This window comes from Cornus florida, unplaced genomic scaffold (genome assembly GCF_030987335.1).
Source record: "Cornus florida cultivar Cherokee Brave unplaced genomic scaffold, ASM3098733v1 CherokeeBrave_3.0.0_Hap2_Chr06, whole genome shotgun sequence".
Taxonomy (NCBI): Eukaryota; Viridiplantae; Streptophyta; class Magnoliopsida; order Cornales; family Cornaceae; genus Cornus; species Cornus florida.
Genome location: NW_026775576.1, coordinates 77,247,472 through 77,271,191, shown reverse-complemented (window position 1 = coordinate 77,271,191; position 23,720 = coordinate 77,247,472). Strand labels below are relative to the sequence as shown.

The following is a 23,720-nucleotide window of genomic DNA, read 5'->3' as shown; positions in this document are numbered from 1 at the left end:
TGTGTGACACATGAAAAGTTATGATATGTTAATATGACTGACTTAACATGAACCTAAATATGAATAACTCAATTCATAAATACAAGAGATGTAGAAGCAAATATTATTTAAAGCCCATTGTAATTAATATCTCCAGCATTAATTCATAGTAACGTCAGTGACATATTATAAGAATAAGTTAGAGATAAAGTGAATACATATGCACTAGAGATTGTTATGCATGCTTGTTGAGAAGCGAATATAGAACCTTGGAAAGGTAGATGAGGTGAAATATTTAATATATGGTATTTCAAGAGTTGGAAAACCAAGAAATATATCATATATAAAATTTCAAGATTATCCCAAAGTTGTGGGGGGATATTATCCATAGATGAAATTTGCTACGAGTTACCTCACCAGATAAAAAATACTTATAAATGTTGGGTTCTTAATCCTAAGAGATTTTGGATGAAACCAAAAATTATTTATAGTATTATAAGAATAGTGCAAGTTGTTTCCCATGAGAAAAATATTATGGAATAATTAGAAGAGTTCTTTTTCCAGCGGAATAGCTGAATTATTTATTCTAGTTGAAGAGTAAAGTGTGCAAGTTTATAAGTCCTTGAATGGATTAAAGCTGGTACCAAGACAATGACATAAATGTGATGTATAAGTCATTATATGCCTTACAAAAATTAATGATATACTAATTAGTATATTCGATATGAAATATTTAACATCTGATAACATAGTATATTCTCAATAGAGTGAGATTGAGATAAGACTAGTTATGATAATAAAAGCCTAGCTAACTTTTGTAAATGTAAATCTCAAATATAAATACTAGTCAAAGTATATCATTGGTTAAGATTGCAAGGCATCTTAATAACTGTATTTAATTACACATTTTCAATCCAGGATCGGATCACTGAAAAACAATAAATTGGGTAGTTGAGATACACCCTAAATCCAATATTACATAGATCGAGGTATCTAACTAAATTGGAGGTGTAACAATGATGTAATCTAGATATGGGATTTTAAAGATTTCAAATCCAATAGTGGATATGTCTTTTATATTAAAGGTGCAGTTGTATGTTCTTAATATAACTCAAAGTTAAAAACTTTGAATAAATCAAATAGGAAAGTCAATAGACTTCACCTAGATGACATTTCAAAGTAAGTCTACACCTGTGCCATTAAAGAAAATAATTTTAGGGCATAAAGTATACAGTTGCTCTTACCTGGAGAAATCTCTGCAGAGTATAATATTTCTAAACACAAACTTGTGGCTACATATAAAATTGAGGGTTGTACTAGAGAGCAATTGTACAGATCATCGAAGGGAATGGGATTAAAAACCGAAAGCTAACGAGTCACCTTAATGGAAACTCAACCTAGTTGACTGGAGATCCCAAGATCTAGGTTCAAAGGGACAACAGAAATTCTTAGTGACTCACCAAAAGCACTGGAAAGATATAAATCTTCTGCCCATTTCTATGATGAGACTGTGCTACCTACAGCGAGGATTAGGATAAGCTATGCTTTTAATGACTCTTATACCTTGAAAATTCAAGTGGGGTATGGTAGGATACTCTTAATAAGAAGTCACCTATATGAGTGTGAAGTGGGGCCGCGTCTATGAGAACTATAAAGGCTAAGTTTTCTGGAGCACTCATTGAATACCAGGAGTTGTTCAGGGCCAAAATGAAGACAACAATGAGAACCAACTTTGTGAGGAAAGGTACTGTGTGTTTGTTATTGTCTTGGTTTACACAAACGGCTGAACAGTTTAAGACATCGCATTCACTGGTTAGCTAGTAAATCCGATAGCAATACACTAGGGAAGGTTCAAAGCCAAAAGCTACCTATCCTGATGCAGTAACTTTCCGACTATACTCTCTCTAGTGTCTGCACAATCATTTTTTTCATTTTACGCAAATTTCCATTCATATGGGGGATTGTTGGAAATGGGGGCATTAAAAACATAAACTTTGGATAAGGTTTGGAATAGATTCCGCTAATAATTTTTTGCGGATCTCTAGATGAGCGCGTTTCTTTCCGCAAGGAGATGAACATGATATATTTACTTTCTCAAATTCGTTTCCGGGTGAATGAAAAATTAGCTCCAAAGTGTGGTGTTTTGATAAGCCTAAATGGGTATGCAAAATGTGGGAAGTGTTTGTCCCACATGGAAAAAATGTTGAAACTAATTGAAATTTAAATAAGCCAAATTTGGGCTTGGGCTTGGGCTTAATTATAAAGTCCAATTATTCTTTTTACTAAATGGAATCTTGGATTGGGCCTTTAATTTTGGGCTGGGTTTATTTAAATGGGTGGTTAGTTTTTGAATTTAAATTAAAAGTTAGTTTTTTTTCCAAAGGGTTGCATCTATTTCTAAATGGTTGCATTTGTTTTTCAAAGAGTTGTATCCATTTCTAAAGGGTTGCAACTCAAAACTGTAATACCCCTAATTTAAAAGAATAGGTTTGGAATTTATTTTATTATTTACATTATATTTTTATTTATTTAACTATGAATTGATTTGTTTTAATTGAAAATTTGTTTATATTTCAATGTGAGTTTATTTTGTTTTATGTGTATGTCTTATTTTAATTTAATTGTTCATTGCTGTGGTTTAATTGCATTTAGTTATTTAATAGATTTAATTGTAGTTTTCATTTAAGTGGGTTAAATTAGTTATTTTAATTAGGATTAAATGCTTTAATTGATTTAATTTAACTATTTAGGTGATTTAATCTAATTTAATATAATGGTTAATTATTTGAATTTAAGTGTTAATTATTTTCATTTAATTGTTGTTTTAATTAGGGTTGTGTTTTAAAAAAAGTCATGTTATAGCCGTCGTAGGAATCTAAGTAAGTTGGATGGGCCGGTTAGGATTACAGTTGGGTCTTGCATTAAGCTAGGGTTTAGTAAAATCCTATAAATATATGTGAGATGTTTGGTTAGGGTTTTAGGAAAAAATAACAAAACCAAGTATACGTCTGTGGAGGCAGAGGAGGAACAGAGGAACTTTTGCAGTAGGAATCGCCGAAAAGCTTAGAAGAAGACGTAGAGATTTTTAAACAAAGGTCTCAAAAGCAAGTTTTGTCCTTACTCTCTCCCTTAGGCTTTGTGTTCTTTGCATACTCGATAGTTCCAGGATAAATTACATGTTTTAAAAAGGAAAACGTTATCTGTTTCATGGTTCAACTTTTAACTGTGACAATATGTGGTTTATATCTGTTATATCGTATAAACTTGTTGCTTGCATTGTTCTTGGTTTAAATCCATCTTAGTATTGTATTAAGGACTTAAACAAGGGTTGGTAGTATACTGGTACTCAGTTACCAGTTCTGGGAACCTAAGCAGTGAAAGGCCGGAGGTGTAGACGATGCCGAAGAAGAGAACACAAAGAAGAGGAGGGAGAGAGAGCCGGCTCTTATTGGATTGGAGCCGGCTCTCCTTGCATGGGAGGCGGCTCCAATGGTCTAGGAGCCGGCTCCAAGGCCATTGGAGGCGGCTCCAATATTCTGGAGCCGGCTCCAGGTTGTTTTCTACGTGGTTTTTGGTTCTGTTGTTTGTTTTTCCACTTTTCAGTGATTAAGCTTCATAGTGATTGTTTTCCTATGTTTTAGTGGAGAATGAATACTGTAATGGATGGTTTAGGAGTGGTCCAGAGTAAACATAAAAATTCAAAGATCAGATTAACATAGAATTGGACACAAAACATTAATCATTAGGATTACATGGAGTTAATTACGAATGTCTTGTAGACTTGTGTGAATTTGGAGTTTCTAACTTCTAGATTATAATGGAAAATTTCCTGTGAGAGTTTGTGCACTGCTAATTGCAAATTCTTATAATAACATACATACAAGAAATCTGTATTTTTGCTAAAGATTAATTGATGATTAAACTTAACATTTAACTCGTCAATTTTGTTGGATAGGAACTTAACAGTATGATAAATTGTCTAGATTTATTATGCATGCCATGGAAATAAATATTATAACATTTGTTTAGGCTCCGTTAATTATGGATACCGGAAATAAACTTATATTTACAGACACAATCCTGTGGGTGATCAGGTAATGGCTTATTGTTGGATTAATTAAGCATGTTTTTCTAGTATACTTTAATGTGCTTAGTTTGGAACTGTGGGTTTTGACACTGATACTGTTAGTACTTAATCAATGGTTGGATTTGTTAAAGCGTGATGGTTAATCTATTCTAACATGGTTAGGTTGGAATTGTTGGTTTTGGCATTTATAAATTATTTAAATGTGTGGAATGGAGTAATTAATATTGATATATATATTTCCAATGTTAATCAATTTGTTGGGACTATTCAAGAACGGTTGTTAATACATTCTGATATGCTTGATATGGACTCGTTGATATTGTTATGTACTTATATATGCTTTATCAACTATTGGACGGATGGGATTGTATGTACCGGTATGGGACGGTGACATACTAGGTTTGGACAGCACAAGTTGCTAAGTTCTACCTATTTGGAATAAGGGTACGGGTTATTAAATAAATCCTCCTTATATGTATGTAAGTCGGTGCGGTTGACTACGCCGAACGACTTAATGGATTTCTTGTGGATGGATGGAATTGGAGTTTAAATATATTTTTATGGTACCATGACATGAGCTTGAGTCTCAGAGTCGACAGTTAGGATGCGTGTATGCAGTTGGATGTGTAGCTGTCTGTGGGGATTGAGGTATACCCTGTTTAGGCCTAGGTACTCATACCCACTCAGGTGCGATTTGTGTGATGCCTTCTATTCAGGTTGAGACCCTCTTCATAGTCTAGCGAGGGTCCAGTAGTGTGGATATATATTTATGTACTGACTATTAGCTATTGTTGAACTATTTAGTATGTACATGCGTATCGGGTCTCTACTTGGATTGCAGTAGGATAGAACTTGTTCGCGGGCCTGACCCACTCCTATTTTACAGGTGTACGTCAGTTCCAGGCTTGAGCTTATTCGTGTGGAGCAGAGACGGTCACTCACTCTTCCGACGATGTAGGATCTCTTTCTAGATGTTCGACTTGGATTTTATCTTCAGTTTTACTTTGATTCAGTTTGGGATTTTTATATTAGGGGTCCACTAGAGATGGATTCCCGAGTTGTTAAAAGATTGGAGATTTTGGATTGTAGGATTTTAAGTTATTAATATTTTAAGGTTTTTATATTAAGGATTTCTTTTATAGTTTCTTTCCGCTCATTATATTATTTCTTAAATCATTTTTGTAATCTGTGTTCGTTTAAAATACTTTAATTGTTTGGTACTCCTTGGTTCTGTGCTCGGACTTGATCTTCCGTGGCTCTAGAATCGAGGGGTATCACAAAAACCAATAGACATAACTATTCATGTGAACCATTACAACCTATTGAAGTGGATGTGTCTATTGGTGAACAGACACCATGTGAACCATTGCAACCTATTGGAATGGATGTGTCTATTGGTGAACAGACACCATGTGAACCATTGCAACCTATTGGAATGGATGTGTCTATTAGTGAACAGACACCATGTGAATCATTGCAACCTATTGGAATGGTTGTGTCCAATGATGAAGAGACGCACCCAATCTGAAAAGACATTTCTATTTTTATAAATATCCCATTTTGGATCATTTGCAAATTATTCAGTTTCATTTTCATTTTGGGTTCAAATCATAGGTTAATTGGTCCAAACCATTTAGACCTTAATTCAATTTCGTCGAGCCATATTAAGATTGGTCCGAACCATTTGGTTCGGATTACACCCAATTCAGCATTTATATAATATAGATGCATTTTTGAGTCAGAGAGAGTATTACACGGAGGAGGTTCGCCGTATCCACGAGTTTGTAGTGCTGTTACTAGTGGATGTAGACCGTTGTATCCTGCGAGATAGATGCCACTGAGTCCGTTAGCAACATAGCGGGGCGAATCTGTCTTATGGACATAGTAACTAATACTAGCCTCGGTCCATGTTCTTTATTTATTATTATTATTTTATTACTTTATTTTGCATATTTAATTAAATATAGAGTTGCATATTTAATTAATGATTTCTTAGCATATTTTTAATTATCTCATGACATATTAGTATAATGTTTGTTATATCTTAAATGTCACATGAAGCATAAATATATTTACCAATAGTATATTGCTAGAGTTTGTAATACTCGAGGTCTGGGTTCTCAAGGCTTAGTGACTTGGTGTGGTACCAGGGGTTAAGTCGTTCGAGGGTTGGTTCCTCGAGGCTTATTTGTCTAGTGCGATGCCAAAGTTTGAGTTGCTCGAGGGTTGGTTCCTCGAGGCTTATTGGCTTGATGCGATGCCAGGGTTTGAATCGCTTGAGGGTTGGTTTATCGAGGCTTATTGACCTAGTGCGCTGCCAAGGTTTGAGTCGCTCGAGAATTGGTTCCTTGAGGTTTTGATGACTTAGCTTGATGCCAAGATTTGGGGTGCTCGAGGGTTAAGTTCTTAAAGCTTGATGGCTTGTGCGATGCCAGGGCTTGGGGTGCTCGAGGGTTAAATCCTCAAGGCTTGGTGGCCTGGTGCGATGCCAGGGTTTGGGGGTGCTTGAATCCCTCAAGGTTTAATGCAATTCTTGACTTTTCAACTTGCCACGAAGTCTTAGTTAAGGGATTATGTTGACAGCGATTGGTGATTGACACCTACAAATTACTAATTTTACTAAATAAGGGTAAATATGGAAAATACATATAATATATATATATATATATATATATATATATATATATATCAAGTCAATTATTTTCTTGAGATACGTGAACTCTTTTATAATTTCAGTTTAAGAAAAATGAAAAGTTGGAGTAACGGTGGAATGTCAATTATCATCTTCTTTGTATTTTTATTATTAGTTACCATTACATGGACATAATTGTATTTTCAAATTTTCAAAGGGCAAAATTAATTTTATGTAAATTTTAAACATAAAATCACAACAATACCATTGATTTTATGATATGGAAGTCAGTGTTGCTTAGACCAGAATTATATGGAAGGTTAATATTATTTTTGAAACTAAAGTTATTTAGGCATCTAATACGAAAGGTAAGTGTAATTAATCCTTTATGATATAGGTATACCACATAAAACGTTAAGGAGAAAAATATCCGAAGGTGAAGAAGAACCCCAAATGAGAATTACACCTTATGTTGAGGTGATCTCCCTTTACAACTTAGAGTGTAAGAATTGAAATAGAGCAAATGTGAGACATTTGGTGAGTACTGAATATATATATATATATATATATATATATATATATATATATAATTGTAAACATAAGTTTTGATTCTTAAAATTTAAAACTAGAAATTAAAAAACAAACATTCAATTTTATTTGGAGGAGCGCTAATAACAGTCGTTTCTCTGATTTGTTGAAAAATCAATAATAAAAGCTACAATTAATGCTTATTTTCTATTTTTATAGAACTTTAAAATTTAAATTTTTAAGACCAAATTACCTTTTAAAATTTTTTCCTCTTTCTTTTCTCTTTTGCATGTACACACACACACACACACACACACACATATATATATATATGTAACTTTCACTATTTCCTATGTTTTTTCAATTGTTCTGTTTCTTTCCTCTCCATATCCATATCATGTGAACAATTCAGATTGAGAAAAAAAGAGTTAAAAACTAGTAATACACACACACACACACACAAATTCTTAGATGGTCTTAAAAACTAGTAGTAATATACATATATATTCTGAAGAAAGTTAATGTGAAACACAAATCGATTTCCATTTTAATAGGTGGTAAGTAATGAGTTTGATTGACATTGTCGACCAAATTCTCTTTGAATTTTCCCATGTTGGGCTTTGTTTTTGTCTATAATCAAGTAGCATTAAGACATAAACTACACTCCTAATTACTACACGGAAAAATCTTGTTGGACACGGACGAAGTTGTAACTTCAAATCATACTACTACTACTGTGACAACCTCTGTTGTGGGGAGTGCTCGTTCTCAACCTTCAACTTCTGAGATGTATTGCACAACCATCTAGTTTGGCTTATTAACAATGTTCTTCTCATTGGACACGCAAGGCTACTGTCGACCTCACGAACTTTGGTCTTGATCAGATTAATGAAGAATTTATTGTCTCGGAAGCTTTGATCTTAAATTCTCCACTTCATGATGGCATAATTGAGGAAAACCAGTTTTCTCTCTTGGGTCTCAACATTCAAGCGAAGAAAGTATCATGGAGTATACCCTGTATACTTTCTGCTGAATTGCCACACACTGAATTATATTGGGAATGGTTAGAAGATGTCATGTATCCAAGGCCTTCCCAACAACAAATTGTAGGACGTTTTTGCATCAATAACATGGAATAAGGTTTCAGCTTGGAGCTCGCCAATAATTAGTTTTGCCCGAATCATGCCAATAGCTCTCTGTCCTCCTTGGTTAAAACCTTAAATAATAAGACGGCTACGAGATAACTTGTCGACTTTGATGTCGAGATTTTTCATCGTAAATTTTGGCATGAGATATGTTGTTCGTCAAGTTTATACTAACGGCGCATATCTCATTATTGATGAAGACGGAGTAAGAGTGGAGCCCATTAATGGCAAATTCCTGAAGCGCTACTACCCATGAAGGCTATACTCCTAATTGTATGAGCTTAAACTACACTATGCTCCATCATCATCGGACTTTTCAATGATGGCAGCGTCCTTTGCATGATTCTCCACAGTCTGGGCTTCATCTTGATCCTCGCTCTTCTCACCATCAGGGCCCGTTTTAATTGAAACCATGTAAGCTGTCACAACTTCGTCATCTAGATATCCTTCTGGAAAGAACTCTTGCAAAGTAATAGGCTTCTTGATCCTTTGGCTTATAGAGGCGTGTTTGGTTAACTGTGTCTTCTTGACCCATTTTTTGTTATGGCCAGACTACTTATGGCGATATTGAAGTTTCTTCTTCCTTTACCCCTTGTCAAAATAACTAGTCTGAAAAATGTCAGCTCGTTGCTTCCGTGGTTTCTTTCTTGTCACCAAAGTCCATCCTTCTTCATCATCCTGAGGAAAGACCCTTCCAAAGGTTGAAACGTCATGTGCACTCCCTTTGCCAAGAGAGATGGGGATTGGTTCCAATAAGCCAAACTGGATGGTTGTGCAATACATCTCAGAAGTTGAAGGTTGAGAACGAGCACTCCCCACAACAGAGGTTGTCACAGTAGCAGTAGTATGATTTGAAGTTACAACTTCGTCCGTATCCAACAAGATTTTTCCTTGTTTTGCCAGATTCATCACCACCTCCTTGAAGATGAAACACTTCTCAATTGGATGACTGACAATACGATGGTATTTGTAATATTTTGGATCGTTGACACGCCCTTTGCCAAGAGAGATGCGGATTGGTTTCGATTCTTAAAATTTAAAACTAGATATTAAAAAACAAACATTCAATTTTATTTGGAGGAGCGCTAATAATAGTCGTTTCTTTGATTTGTTGAAAAATCAATAATAAAAGTTATAAAAGCTACAATTAATGCATATTTTCTATTTTTATAGAAATTTAAAATTTAAATTTTTAAGACCAAATTACCTTTTAAAAATTTTTCCTCTTTCTTTTCTCTTTTGCGTGCGTGTGTGTGTGTGTATATATATATGCATATATATATATATATATAACTTTCACTCTTGCTTATGTTTTTTCAATTGTTCTGTTTCTTTCCTCTCTATATCCATATCATGTGAACAATTCAGACTGAGAAAAAAAGAGTTTAAGACTAGTAATATACACACACACAAATTCTTAGATGGTCTTAAAAACTAGTAGTAATATACATATATATTCTGAAGAAAGTTAATGTGAAACACAAATGGATTTCCATTTTAATAGGTGGTAAGTAATGAGTTTGATTGACACTGTCGGCCAAATTCTCTTTGAATTTTCCCATGTTGGGCTTTGTTTTTGTCTATAATCAAGTAGCATTAAGACATAAACTACACTCCTAATTACTACTTCTTTGTACGTTCTGTGCCTTTTAATGCCTTTGTTCCAATACTGCAGCACTTTTGGACTTTGATGGCCTCCATCAAATCATTCTCTAATCGACTACCTTATTCCATATGCTTAAACCCCACATTAAATTACTGAAATCATTAAGACTTTTTTTACTCTGTGACAAAAAAGAGGTTGAAACAGCAAAAGTGTTACCGTGACTAATGAAATTTACCACTGTTTTCTTTTGTTTTTACAGATAGTACTTTTTTCTTGTTTGTTGTTTGCCAAAAGAGAGACAAACACACTGAATTATTATAGATGGAGTAGGTTTTCTAGGGTGCATCTGTTGCCTACTTTTTCTTTACTTTTGGCCTTTCTTTTTCCTACATCCATTAATTCCATTCATATTCATGCCAAACTACCAAAAGTTATGGCCATTTAGGTATATACTGTACTAGGAGTATATTCTCCAAGATTTCTAAATCACATTGTGTAGGTGCAAAATTAGAGTAAAAGCCTACTAGGATGACTAAGTTGTTGTGACTTACCTCGTCGCGTGTGAGAATCAAGTTAAACGTAGTTTTGATGAGAAATCTCTATCTTATTTTTGTCTATTTTTTATGTCCCCTCGCTCTCTATCTCTCTCACTCACTCTGTGGGTATCATGTTTTTATTGATGGGAATTTTTTCCTCCACACATGGTGAGAAAATAACATACCTCAATATAGTAAGTATTGTCTCGGATTCAATATGGATGACGAGGGTTTTGAGTTTATAAGAGTCGGTGCAACAAGACACAACAACTTACAATTGGATAAGATTTTTACCTATTAAGGTTTAATATCCGAAACAAAGCTATTTAGACATGTTATTATATTTCATGTAAATAAGGACATTTCAATAATAATTTCTTGTAATTTTCAAACTAATATTACATGGATTCTTACCAAGGAAAACTAAGCCATAAGACATGCAATCAGTAGATGCTACTCACATTCAGGCTCTCAACACTGATGCTAGCTAGCTGTGAGAACTAAATAGACAGCTCCAAGATTTATGCATATCCTAGATATATACTATGTTTAAATAGCTTCTCGCCCAATTTTTGTCACTAGAAGGTGAGTTAATCAATTGCTAATCAATTACATATGATGTACAAAAAAGGAGTAATAATTTTTGAAGATTAAAAGGTATTGTAACTAAAAACGGAAAAAACTGAAATGGGTTAAATTAGTAAAGCCCATCAGTCAGCCTACCCAAAAATAAATAAATAAATAAATAAGTCCACCGATCAAATTCTATCTAAATCATATAAGTACTCATTTGGGTTGTGATAAGTCATAATATTTTATTTTTCTATTGGTATTCATACACGTGTCTTGACCAAGATTTGAACTTCTAATTTCTTTTTGAAAAGTAAGGATTTAATACCGCTAGGTCACTGGCCTATTAGTGATAAGTCATAATTCAATACACATGATAACCAAAATCCTTTGTAATTTATTGATACTTCCACACATTTTAAAATAAAAAGTCAATTATTCAAGATCTAATGCTTCTTTTAGTAGGAAGAAAGTCAGATGGATGGAAGGAAAAAAAAAAATAAATAAATAAACTTCAATCATTTGATAGAAAGGAGACAAAGAAAGAAGAAAAAAGACGAAATAAAGTATTGTCTTATTTTATTCTCTTCCCCGTGTGTGTAGAGCCAATATATTATTATCATTTGTAGAGCCAATATATTATTATCATTTAACATTATTCACACAGAAAGACTACTACTCTAATACTCATTCATATATGTCTTCGATTTGTTTTTTTAAGTATAAAATTCACGTGATTCAATGGCTTTGATTGCTCAATCAAAATTAACATTTCTACCACTATACTATGTGATGAGAGATGAGTTGTCATGCGAACACAAACACATACACGTAATAATTTTCACCCATTGGAACATCATGATTTGCGCGAATCACTGCGACAAATTAGCGACATGATCAAGTGCACCTAAAGATTCACACACACTAACAACAGCTAGAGGTCCTAGCCAAGAATGGTTGGAACTGACATTGGGAATGATTAGTGTTGGAGATTAATGCAATTAGTACTATAACAATTAATTAATCATGATTAGTGAAGAAACAAAGTGATTTAGAGAGATATGTGTTCTTGTAGGGACAGTCATAAGCATCTTAATTCTCTCTCTCTCTCTATATATATGTATATTTTATATCTTTTCTGCTAAATTAATTTTGATTGATGATGGCACTTGTAGTCCACTGAGGAGTGTCCCTAGAGACCACGTGACCATCGCTTTCTTGCTTTCCGGTGACAATGTCCCGACATCAACACGCGTGAACCTATCATTTCTTGCCTTCCAAACACCTTTTTTCTCACTCTAAAATCTCTATTCTCTTTACCACACCATGCATGATTCTCTTCCCAGCTATATATATATATATATATATATATATATATAGCTTATCTGTTCATCTCATGACTATATATATATATTCCAAGCTGGACTGTACTCTATTACATATGGTTGTAACTATAATTATAACTTCAAAAAGTGGTTACCCTTTTATCCCTCTTTCCTCTGATCTAAAGATCGATCTATCATAATCGATCTTGATATATATATATATATATATATATATATATATACACACACACACACACACATACATAGAGGACAGGTTGGTGTTGTAATTGTCACCATAATGGACCAACAGCAACCATGCATTCTTCATTGTGCCCTAATTAAATGTTTACATGTATGTAGAAATGCATACACATATATAATCTCATGCATACACATATATACTCTATAACAATTGGTTGTAACTATAATTATAACTTCAAAAAGTGGTTACCCTTTTATCCCTCTTTCCTCTGATCTAAAGATCGATCAATCATAATCGATCTTGATATATATATATATTCACACACACACATACATAGAGGACAGGTTGGTGTTGTAATTGTCACCATAATGGACCAACAGCAACCATGCATTCTTCATTGTGCCCTAATTAAATGTTTACATGTATGTAGAAATGCATACACATATATAATCTCATGCAATTATATATGTTCTCAATTTTTTATTCTTCACGAGCTCGATCTGTTATCAAATGTGGCACTAATTGGTTTGATAACATTGTTTTATAAAATCATTTAATGTTTTTTTTTGTTGATATTGATCGGTGTATATGATATGAGAACGAAAATAAAATTGAAGAAAAGTTATGTTCAACAGTATGGAATTAAAAATGAAAATTTACATACTTAAAAAAAAGAAGAAGATATGCACACATATAATTATGTTCTCGTTTTTTAAAAATTTGATTTTCGTTAATATTGTTTAATGGTCCCTTTAAGCCGATTTGGTTCATGGAATTAACTAATAAAATTTGCAAGTGTCATGCTACCCGAATGGTTGGGTTGCTCCCCTATTAAAACCTTGCACCACTTACCCCTAGTCATGAAAAAAAAAAAAAAAAATAAATTTAGAAATGAGAACCACCTAAAAAGTATTGCTTTTAATCAACCCATAATGTGGTGAGATTGGCCCAAATTGTGGATTACATGATATATGTATGTAAAGAAGACATTGAAAATTTTATGGGCTACACTGTGGACTGGCCCAAAATATTTGAACATGTTTCTACTGTGATGATCCAAGTCTTGGCCCAAATTATTTGAACATGTTTTACTGTGATGATCCAAGTCTTGGCCCAAATTATTTGAACATGTTCTACTGTGATGATCCAAGTCTTGGCCCAAATTATTTGAACATGTTTCTACTGTGATGATCCAAGTCTTGGCCCAACCCTAGTCTGAACTTAAATTTAGTATTGAAGTTTTGGGCCTGACTAAGCTTTTAAAACAGAAATAAAAGAAGGATCCAAGAACTCTCAACAGGTTTATAATGTGCTTATCCAAGTAGGGCCCATCCCAAGTCCGACCTTTAATTTACTGAAATTAGTTGGGCCTAAATAAGCAGGACTTATAAAATATGATATACTGAACCCAAAACTCACATATATCCAGTTAACAACAGTCATATTTCATAAGACCTGCTTAGGACTTGATCCACCATATGGCACATCGAGTCCGTTTATCCAACTTATAGAGATGCTCATTAAAGGCTATTTTTCGGAAAATATTTTCTATATTTTTTAATTTTTGATTGTTGTAAAATATTAACGAAGAAAAAAAAAACTAAATTCTAACAAAAACAATTTATTCATTAATTTTTGACAAATTATTTTACATGCCCTGCTCGATGGATTCAAACTCAACCTTTATCAAACACCGAAAATTAAAAATAAAAAATATATATTTTAAGTCGAAACAAACGGAGTTATAATTAAACTTTTTTCTTATTTTTCTGAATATATATAATTTATGATTAAAAGAAACTTTTAGAGTTAACCTTGTGTCTTAATTTGCTTGTGTTTTCTTTAGGTACAAAATATAATTAAAATCAACACTTTTTTTTTTTTTTTTTTTTTTTACTATTTCGAGAGTTTTCCATTATTATTATTATGCTTACAAATCAAGTTCGTGGCCCACAACAAGCTTGCCAAAACTCATGGATGAATTTCTTGACTTTTGATGAATAACTCTTTATTAAAATTAAAACTGAATATGATATGAATATTGAAAGTAGATCCAGCAACTCAAAAGGGTTTAAATTTTATTGATTTTAGTTGCTAATGCCATTGAAGGTGTCTCATGTTAAGCCAGTGGTCAACCTGTATTTTAATTTTGTAAACATTGATATGAACTTTTTTCTTATTCTTCTGAATATATATAGTTTATGATTAAAAGAAACTTTTAACAGTTAACCTTGTGTCTTAATTTGTTTGTGTTTTCTTTAGGTACAAAAAATAATTAAAATCAACAATTTTTTATTATTTTTATTATTTTGAGAGTTTTCCATTATTATCCTTACAAATCAAGTTCTTGACTTTTGATGAATAACTCTTTATTAATTTTTTAATGCTGAAAATGATATGACTATTGAAAGTAGATCAAGCATGTCAAAGGGTTTAATTTTTATTGATTTTAGTTGCTAATGCCATTGAAGGTGTCTCATGTTGAGCCAGTGGTCAACCTGTATTTTAAAATTTTAAAACATTGATATGAACTTTTAAAAGTCACAGGAAGTTTTTTGTTTAAAAATAAAATTATAAATCAAAATGAATTTTGATTGTGATAGGTTATCTGCTGAAAATTAATTCTCAGGTATGCATGATTTTTGTTGATTTAAAGTCAAAACGATTCTGTTTTTTCATTTCACTAATTTTTTTCTTTCTTTCTATTTTTCAAGTTGAAAATATATCCTCAAGTGTACAGAATTCAGGGACAATTTTGTTGAATTCAGGGATGTTTGTCAGAAGGATGCTAGGCTGGAGTGCCTGCGGCTCCTCCTAGGCCTGTGTCGTGGTTCCTTCCGCCACATGGGGTGCTCAAACTCAATTGTGATGCAGCTTTTGATTGGTGTCGCAAGAGATGTGGTGGTGGATTAATTTTGAGAGACTCTTGGGGCAGACCGGTAAGAGTTGCTTCGTGTCTTTTTGATTTTGTCCACTCTGCTTCCATGGCAGCAGCTTTGGTTATTCATTTTGGGTTACGTCTGTTGCAGGTCTGGGTTACACCCGATCCGTTGTTGAAGGAAACTATAAGTGTGTTATGTCCCTTTCTCCTCTAGATTCTTCCTCAGCGATTGTGATTGAAGATATAGCTAAAATGGTTTGATTGAAGATATAGCTAAAATGGTTTCCGGTGCTTCTACTGTACCTACCTTTTCATTGAATTGGGTTCCTCGAAGTTGTAACAGGTAGTTCATGATATAGGTCAGTAGACTCTTAAATGTAATCAAGGAAATCTTGCTTGGGAGGTGTGGCTATCTTGGCTTTTATTATCTCTTGAGACTGATCTTCCTTCTATTTCCTCTTAGTGTTTTTTTTGTTTCATGGCTTCGGCAAAAAATAAAAAAAAAAATAAAAAAAATGTGTGTACAGAATCTAAACTCCATTAGCCAAAAATCAAATAATTGCACAAGTGAAAATAAACAAAACTAAGGTACCAAAAATACAAAAACAAAATGATGGTTATCGGCTAAGTCACATAAAGCGAAAACGAGAGTAATGGTGAGAGCGAATTCAAAAGTGAGAGCACAGTCAAAACGTGTTAAGAAAAGTTGTATGACTTAAATCATCAATGCAAAAACATCATAATCAAATTCAAAAATAAATTTATCGAGGGATCTAATTGGTTGAACACCGTTGCCCACGTGTTGGAGTCCACCCTCTTCTAATTTGCTAATTGTACTTGGTCCTTGTGTACTGTCTTTTTTGTGAAAAAACCCCTAAATTATGTTTTTGATTGATAACTCTGATCTAAAAATAATTACACATTGTCCCTCTTGTCATTACAGTATTACCCGTCAGGTGTCTATTGACAAGGAGGTAGGTAAAATGACTTCCCTTTTTTAACAGAAATAAAATATTAAATATAAAATAGATTCACTTTAAATTACAAAATTGTCAAAATCTTTATCTCCTTTTTATAATTTTACAATTGATAAATTTTTATAGTTGATAACATAATTTTTCTGGAGAAAAAGTATTAAAGTCATTTTATCTCCTTTTTAACCACAACTAACTACAAATGGGTAATTTATTTTAAATAGATAGACTATCAATTTTGCTAGTACCATGGAAATGGAAGGAAAATAAAAATAACGGTAATAGGAGAGTTGAGAAATTGTTTTTGGTATAAAATATTGCAAGAAAAAGAAAGAATTAGAAGGGATACAATAAGATATGAACAAAAATTTTTGTTATCCTCCCAAACATAAAGTGGAAAGAAAGGAAGACATCAAAAATAATTATCTTAGTGAAGAAGTTTTATTAATTCTAAATTTGTCGTTATTTTTATTTTATTTATTTTTAAATTTTTATTGACAAACTAGGAGAGGGGAACTCAAACAGAGGACACCCAACCGGCTAATTTCTACTTAGACAAAATCTATAAAAAAGTATATAGTTGTAAATTCATTAAAGCTATGTTGGGGCTGCACAAAATTGAAGTTTTTAAATTGGAATTGGTGGAATAGAAGAAAAACAATTTAGAAAATTGAACCATTCCAATTTCAATACCAATACTACAGTTGCCAATACCAATACTCTAGTTTCATACAACTAAACACAACCTAAAATAGTTTTATTTCATTTTTTTTCTCCAAACATGATTCTTTTAACTCTTTTACTTTATTAATCAACCAAATATCACAAATAGTATCGTTTCCTCAATCACACAATCCTTCTCAATAGGTATTGCTCTCATGTTCTAAGTGCGCTCTCTCGTTCTCACGCACCGTGCACTCTTATTCAAATTCTTACTACTTATAACTTAAATATGTTGCTCTCACACCCTCGCTCTCGAATTCACTTGCGCTCTTGCTTACTTATGACTTAATTCTGCTACTCTCACACTCTCACTCTCACTCCCGCTCCCACTTTATTTGACTTAGATCATCTCCCTCTTTTTTGTTTGATTTTCTCACCTAACTAGTATTATCATTTCTTTTTCTTTTCTACTCTACCAAACATAGCCTAAGGGACTTGATTGCAATTAAGCCTTTAAACCGTACAATACACGTATTTTGCTCTTTATAACGTGAGAGAGTGTATGATATACGCATACAAGTTTGGCTTTATATATAGTCCATGAGACTTTATTGGTCCATATTTCCAGCGACTTACAGTTCTAAAGGTGATTTGCTTAATATTCAACGATTTCTCTCTGGTGTGCCTTCTCTTTTTCGTCCTCTTTTTGTGCATTTCTTCTCTATAATACATTGCTTTCACTTCACTCGGATCTTCCGAATCCATTATATGTATAAAACTATAATTTTTTTGGGCAATTTTGGTCGATATTAAACGGACCCTTTTTTGAATTCTCTCATTTGACATAGTTTTTGGTTTTGGGTGTTGGAAAAAAGTAGGTAAAGAAGGTTTATAGAGAGAGAGAGAGGACAGAGTTTTAGAAGGTTTAGAGAGAGAGAAGAAATGGGGAGGCTGTTTGTGGTCAATCTTGAGGGCAAGATCTACAGCTGCAAGTACTGCCGAACCCATCTTGCTCTCTGTGAGGACATCGTTTCCAAGGTTTCTATCGATTAACCCTTTACTGTTTGTTTTCATTATTTTAAAAATCTTACTTCGTTTTTATCAATTTGTTGTTGTTTGTGGTCTTTGTTTGTAAAATTGTATATTTTTGTTGGTAGTTAGTTCTGAAATAATGAGTTTTTGTTGTTTTGATGCTTATTTGAGGAGTTGATTGTTAGAGATGAGGATTTAAGTAAACACTTATTGCTTCAATAAAAGGGGAATAAAATTGGTCCTTTTCTTCTTCTTTTTTTTTTTTAATAAGTTCACAGAAAATATTAATTGGACTGCAAGCTGATAGTTTATGCTGTATTTGGGGTTCTTGGGAACTTTTACTTGGAATAAAAATAGAAAAAGAAAAGAGTCTATGATGCTTTATTGGATTATTCTGACTCTTCTGAATTTAATGAATGAGGGACTGAGAATACCCAATTAGGGCTTTTTGTTCTTTGAAGCCAATTCTTATTCCAATTAATCAATTGTAGTGTGGTTGGATGTAGCATTGATTAGAAACAATTTGATTTAGTTGAGCAATTTGTCCTTAGATGGAGCACAATGGCCAAACAGGATTGATTTAGCAACAGGAAATAATAAGGATTTGATTGAGTTGTTTTTTGATTATGTGCCTTTTTAGTGGGTCACCATTTGTTGAACTGATTATGGGCCTTGGCATTAAGCATTTGTCCCTACATTTATTTTTCTCAATAAAGGAATCATTAGTGGATGATTGAGTTATCTTGAAATCCAAATAAAAAATTAAAATTTGCTAAAAATTTAGAAGATGCCCCTGTTGAATGGCTAGAAATTCATTGGACAAATATATAACCTTTTATTTGTTGGTTGGGATTTTCCCAATTATTTAACGTCATATCATGCCTCAGGATTTTCATGCAGTACTTACATTTCCTACTATTTTCTTACTGAACATTTTGATGCCTGATCTATTGAAAACTTTGCTGTTGGACAATGAGTCCACAAATCTTAAATGTAACCTCTTTCAAAAAATACATGATTTGGTAAGGAGTTCTTTCTTTGTGTATGGTGGTTTTGGTTTCAATGTTTCTTTACTTTGACAGGCCAGGCTTTCTTGCTTAACCTACCGAGCATGAGCTGGATGTCTGTTTTTACTTCTACATTAATCTTCTATTGTTGAAAATAATTGCATCGGACCTTCGATAGTACACAGTGGACTGAATTTAAGAATGCAACTACGTATCTAATCACAAATCAGTATAATTGTACATATGTATGTATTTGCATGTCTCTATGTCCTTGGAAATCTCATGTATTTAGATGAATAATTCTTTACGTTGCGAAACCCGACTCACTGACTTCTCGCAGTGGCCTATGTGGGCCCCACCATATGGTGGGTCAACACAGGCCCTTGTGAATTGTCAAGGCTGTCGGTTTTTGCAACAACACCACGGTTCTATTTAGACATAGAAGATGCTGTTTAAACAGTGTGAAGGCAGTTTTGGATTTTGTCTAGACAATTTGAAATAATTCAAAAGGGGCTCAAACAATGATTGGTTACTAATTTCTTGATGGTTTAGCATTCAAGACTCTTTAAATTATTCTTCATTTTCATTTCATTTAATTTTTCATTTTTGTAGTCCAATATATTTTTATTAAGTGTTTAATGAGTGCAAATTTCTAACTATATGTTTTTTCCTCCGTTCTTTTGTTCAGTCTTTCCACTGCAGGCACGGGAAAGCTTATCTCTTCAGTAAGGTGTAAGTTTTTCTTGATCTTGGGCACCACAGTATTATATTCTAATACCAAAAATGTCTAGATACACAACTGTACTGGACATAAATCTCAGCATTTGTTGAAGCCATGCAATTCAATTAGGCTATGCCAAAAAACACAAATTCACTACGCAGGGGTGTAGCCAATGGTACTTCCTCACCTTCTAAAGTAAAAGGTCAAGGGTTCAAGTCCCCACAAGGGCATGAGGCGGTGTGAGTTTCTTGCCAGGATATATATATATATATAAGTAAAAATACAAATACAAATGTACTGGCTTCTTTATTGCATGGGGGAGGAAGTGGGGTTTGGGGGTTGAAGAGGGGGACGATACTACCTTCCTGGTCATTTATGATAGATAAAATTATTATTTTTGGATGTAAAAACCTATGCTGTGTTGGGAAATAAAAAGAAACAGTAAGCAGGCCAATTGGGCTACCAAGAGGAAGAAATTCTAACAATAATGTGAAGAGTAGATCTTGAAATGTAATTGTCTATCAATTTAGGGACTACAAGCAAGTTATAAATGGATCTCGAGTTCCTAGAAGAGCAAAAGGGACAAAAAATAAAATTACGAATTAGACAATTTGTGTTTGAAGTTCCTAGCTTGTCCAGACTATTGTAACTCAATTTACTTTTTAAAATGCGTGATGGATATGCTAGTTTAATTCTGCCGCTGGCTTAGACAAGCTCTTTTAGAACGCAGAGAACGTAACTAAGCTCCTTTATTTTTCACATGCTGCTAAGTTTTTCTATAACAGCTTAACAACATCACTTGCTTTGAAGTGTGGAAAAATTTACTTAGCTCTTGAATGTTGTTTGCATTGTGAAAAGGAAATAGCCTATTCAGGAACTGCTGGTATCAACGTTGTGCAAGAGAGTGAGGGAGCTAAATTGGGCTAAGATAATTGAGGATAGATATAATTGGCTTGCCAACAATCATATGCTCTTCTATACAATAAAGTCATTGCTGACATAATTTACATACAAAATGCTCTTATATCCTATATCTCGCCTTCAATTTTTGATAGAGTGAATGTGACTGTTGGAGAAAAAGAAGAGAGAATGATGACGACTGGGTTGCATGTTGTTGCTGACATTTTCTGCGTTGCATGCGGATCAATTGTGGGATGGAAATATGTAAGAGAATGAACATATATTATAGCTTATATATGTATCTTTAATTGTTTCTTTTAGTTATTTTGGATGATTTCTTTCAGGAGACTGCCCATGAAATCAGCCAAAAGTACAAGGAAGGAAAATCTGTCCTTGAGCGGTCAGTGGATAACCAGATTTGCGGGTTTAAAAAATATATATTTTCTGTTTGAATTAATTCTGTTGGGCTTCAATAAGATTATTCTATATTCAATAATGTTCTGATTTTTTAAATTTTTAAATTTTTTTGTACCAGGTTTAAGATTTCAGGTCCGGATGGAAACAACTACTGGGCCAGCCATGAAGCACATGTTGGTGGGAGTGATGCAGACGAAGCATGATTTACCCTTCATTTCCAAATGTACATTCTTCTCCCCCAATGTTCTTGTTCAACATGTGGATTCTTGAATTGGTAATATCTCATTTCGGCGGCTTGCACAGGCTGCTCAAATAACATGTACTAAGGCACCATTTGTTCATACTGATTTAGTTGACATCCATACTGCTATTGAAACATTTGTTGCAGTTTCAAGAATTATGTACTTGTTGCTGGGAAGCTCGTAGTTTAGCAAGATTATCTGTTGAATGGGATCACTATGTTTGTTTTAGGCCAGCATCTAATCTTTCTGTTGCATTAAACTGGTCTTCTGATATGAACAACTGAAAACTATGTCATGTAAAGACCTAAATTGACGATGCTTTCACTGTAGTTTTCGTTCACGGAATTAATTTAGAACTAGACTCTACTCTTCCCATTCTAGCAATCTAACCCTAATTTTGATCTCATCTGAAACCGAACTCGCTTTTTGAAATTATTTTAATCAATCATGATTGCTTTGATCTAAAAGCCATTTGTTCTGTAGTATAAAGAAAATCTTTGGAGTGTGCCAAAAGAAAAATGCATATAGTCCAGTGTTTGCTAATGCTTACAGATCAAGCCCCTTTATTCATGTGCCATAGACAAATACATGTTAGGTGTGGACATTCATGAACCACACCACTAATTTGCATGTGAATACACACTTTCAGACAAACCCTAAACGAAAATTTGTCCCTTCTGAAAAAAGAAAGGAAAAATTGTTTTTGAAAACAATAGGCCACCAAACGCTACCTAAATGTTCAAAAGTCCAACATGATGACTGAATAAATCGTGTATGGGTTTGGAAGATTGACAGTGTCAAGTCATTCTTTGGCAAGCAAACAACATTTCATTTTTTTTACCTTCTTGATTATCATTTTCAAAGATTGACAATGTCAAGGCATTTCATTCCAAGTAGACAACATGTGTTCTTTCCCCTCCTTGATTCACATTTGATGCAATGCATATACTAATGTATATGGATATATATATATATATGTATATATTTACACACACATACACCAATGCATTAAATTCAGAATAAAAGTTCAAACCATTGAGTTTCCTTGTTGATGAAATATGGCCTAATCACTTGATTAGGCTATTTGGGATTATGCCTAATCATATAAAGACCGGCTCGATATAGAAGTTGACATTTAGATTGAGCAGCAGTACAGAAAATTTTTCATGGTTTATGTTACTAGGGCATGGTGATTGTCCTAAAAAGGAAGCATTTCAAATTTGCTATGTTTTCTAGATTATTGGATATCATTAAGATTAAGTTTTGCAAAGTTTTGAGTAATAAGCCAAGCCATTGTTCCATCTACTGCAAAGTATTTGACAGTGGTCCAACCACATAATTGATCCATCTTCTAGTATAATTTTCTGATTTGAAGGCAATTCTTCCATCTTTATCCAGATGATGTATCTAGTTGTTATTCACTTTCAATTCTAGTTGTGTAGCAAAATCATGTATCAACTAGCAATGATCATATATTCATATACAAGGTGCTATCTGTGTTTGTGATAGATGTTTATTTAGGTACTCAATCAATCATTGTGGAGGCAATTAATTACAAAGAAGTGTAATTCTTACATTAATAGGTTTAGTTGCATCATTTCAGCCAGGAGGGGTAGCTAAATGCTGTTAGAGCATGTGAAGATGGTTACAGGTCAATATTGAGTCATTGTTAATATTATCATTACTATATATATATATATATATATATATGCATATGAGCCTGATTAGAATCTAGCATTGACTTACCAAATTTGTCATAATTTATACCTCTTGAAATTGCAAGCTGGATCTGGGTGATTATTAAAATTTGTGGATTCTCAGCAACCACTCTCTCTCTCTCTTCTCTCTCTCTCTCTCTCTCGGATGCCATTAGGCCCATTACTCAATGTAATTTAACTGTTAATGTAGTACCAAACAAATGCCCTCAGATTCCTTACATCACTAGAAATACTTTCTAGTAGCCTAAACATCATGTTTGATCCTCTAGTGTGGTGGAGGATGTCTGTGCGATCGGAACAACTTTGCATCAGTAAGGCAATAATTTTATATTGATTATGAAACAATTTCAGATTATTTATACAATAACGATCTTAGATTGCTTATGTCATAATTTTACTTACAATGTAATATTTTACGTGATTGATGTATTTATGATATTGAACCTTAAAATTGTGACTCAATTTTATCCCAATTGAACTGAAAATCAAAGGCTTTCACGAATCTTGAATGGAATTTTAAGATCCTATCTGTTTTTAAGTTAAAAAAAAATTTAA

At 33.3% G+C, this 23,720-nt stretch overlaps 1 protein-coding gene across 4 annotated transcripts; it reads left to right on the top strand.

Moving 5' to 3' along the window:
• The first annotated feature begins 17,713 nt into the window (after window positions 1-17,713).
• On the top strand, window positions 17,714-21,680 carry LOC132312178 (protein yippee-like). Of its 4 annotated transcripts, none has more exons than XM_059810441.1 (6): window positions 17,714-17,774; window positions 18,007-18,166; window positions 19,856-19,899; window positions 20,944-21,052; window positions 21,133-21,188; window positions 21,324-21,680. In XM_059810441.1, the coding sequence occupies exons 2-6, from the start codon at window positions 18,071-18,073 to the stop codon at window positions 21,406-21,408; spliced, it is 390 nt and encodes a 129-aa protein (XP_059666424.1). In that variant the 5' UTR covers window positions 17,714-17,774; window positions 18,007-18,070; the 3' UTR covers window positions 21,409-21,680. The 4 variants fall into 4 exon arrangements, with proteins under 4 accessions (XP_059666424.1, XP_059666421.1, XP_059666423.1 ...); XM_059810438.1 differs by having other exon boundaries at window positions 17,720-17,807; XM_059810440.1 differs by having other exon boundaries at window positions 17,747-17,807; window positions 18,004-18,166.
• Window positions 21,681-23,720: the final 2,040 nt, after the last annotated feature.

Excerpts from the sequence above, each read along its gene's own strand:
- LOC132312178 (XM_059810441.1), top strand. The coding sequence starts at position 18,071 with ATGGGGAGGCTGTTTGTGGTCAATCTTGAGGGCAAGATCTACAGCTGC. Across the intron at positions 18,167-19,855 it reads GTGAGGACATCGTTTCCAAG|TCTTTCCACTGCAGGCACGG; the intron begins GTTTCTATCGAT and ends TCTTTTGTTCAG. Across the intron at positions 21,189-21,323 it reads GGAAAATCTGTCCTTGAGCG|GTTTAAGATTTCAGGTCCGG; the intron begins GTCAGTGGATAA and ends TTTTTGTACCAG.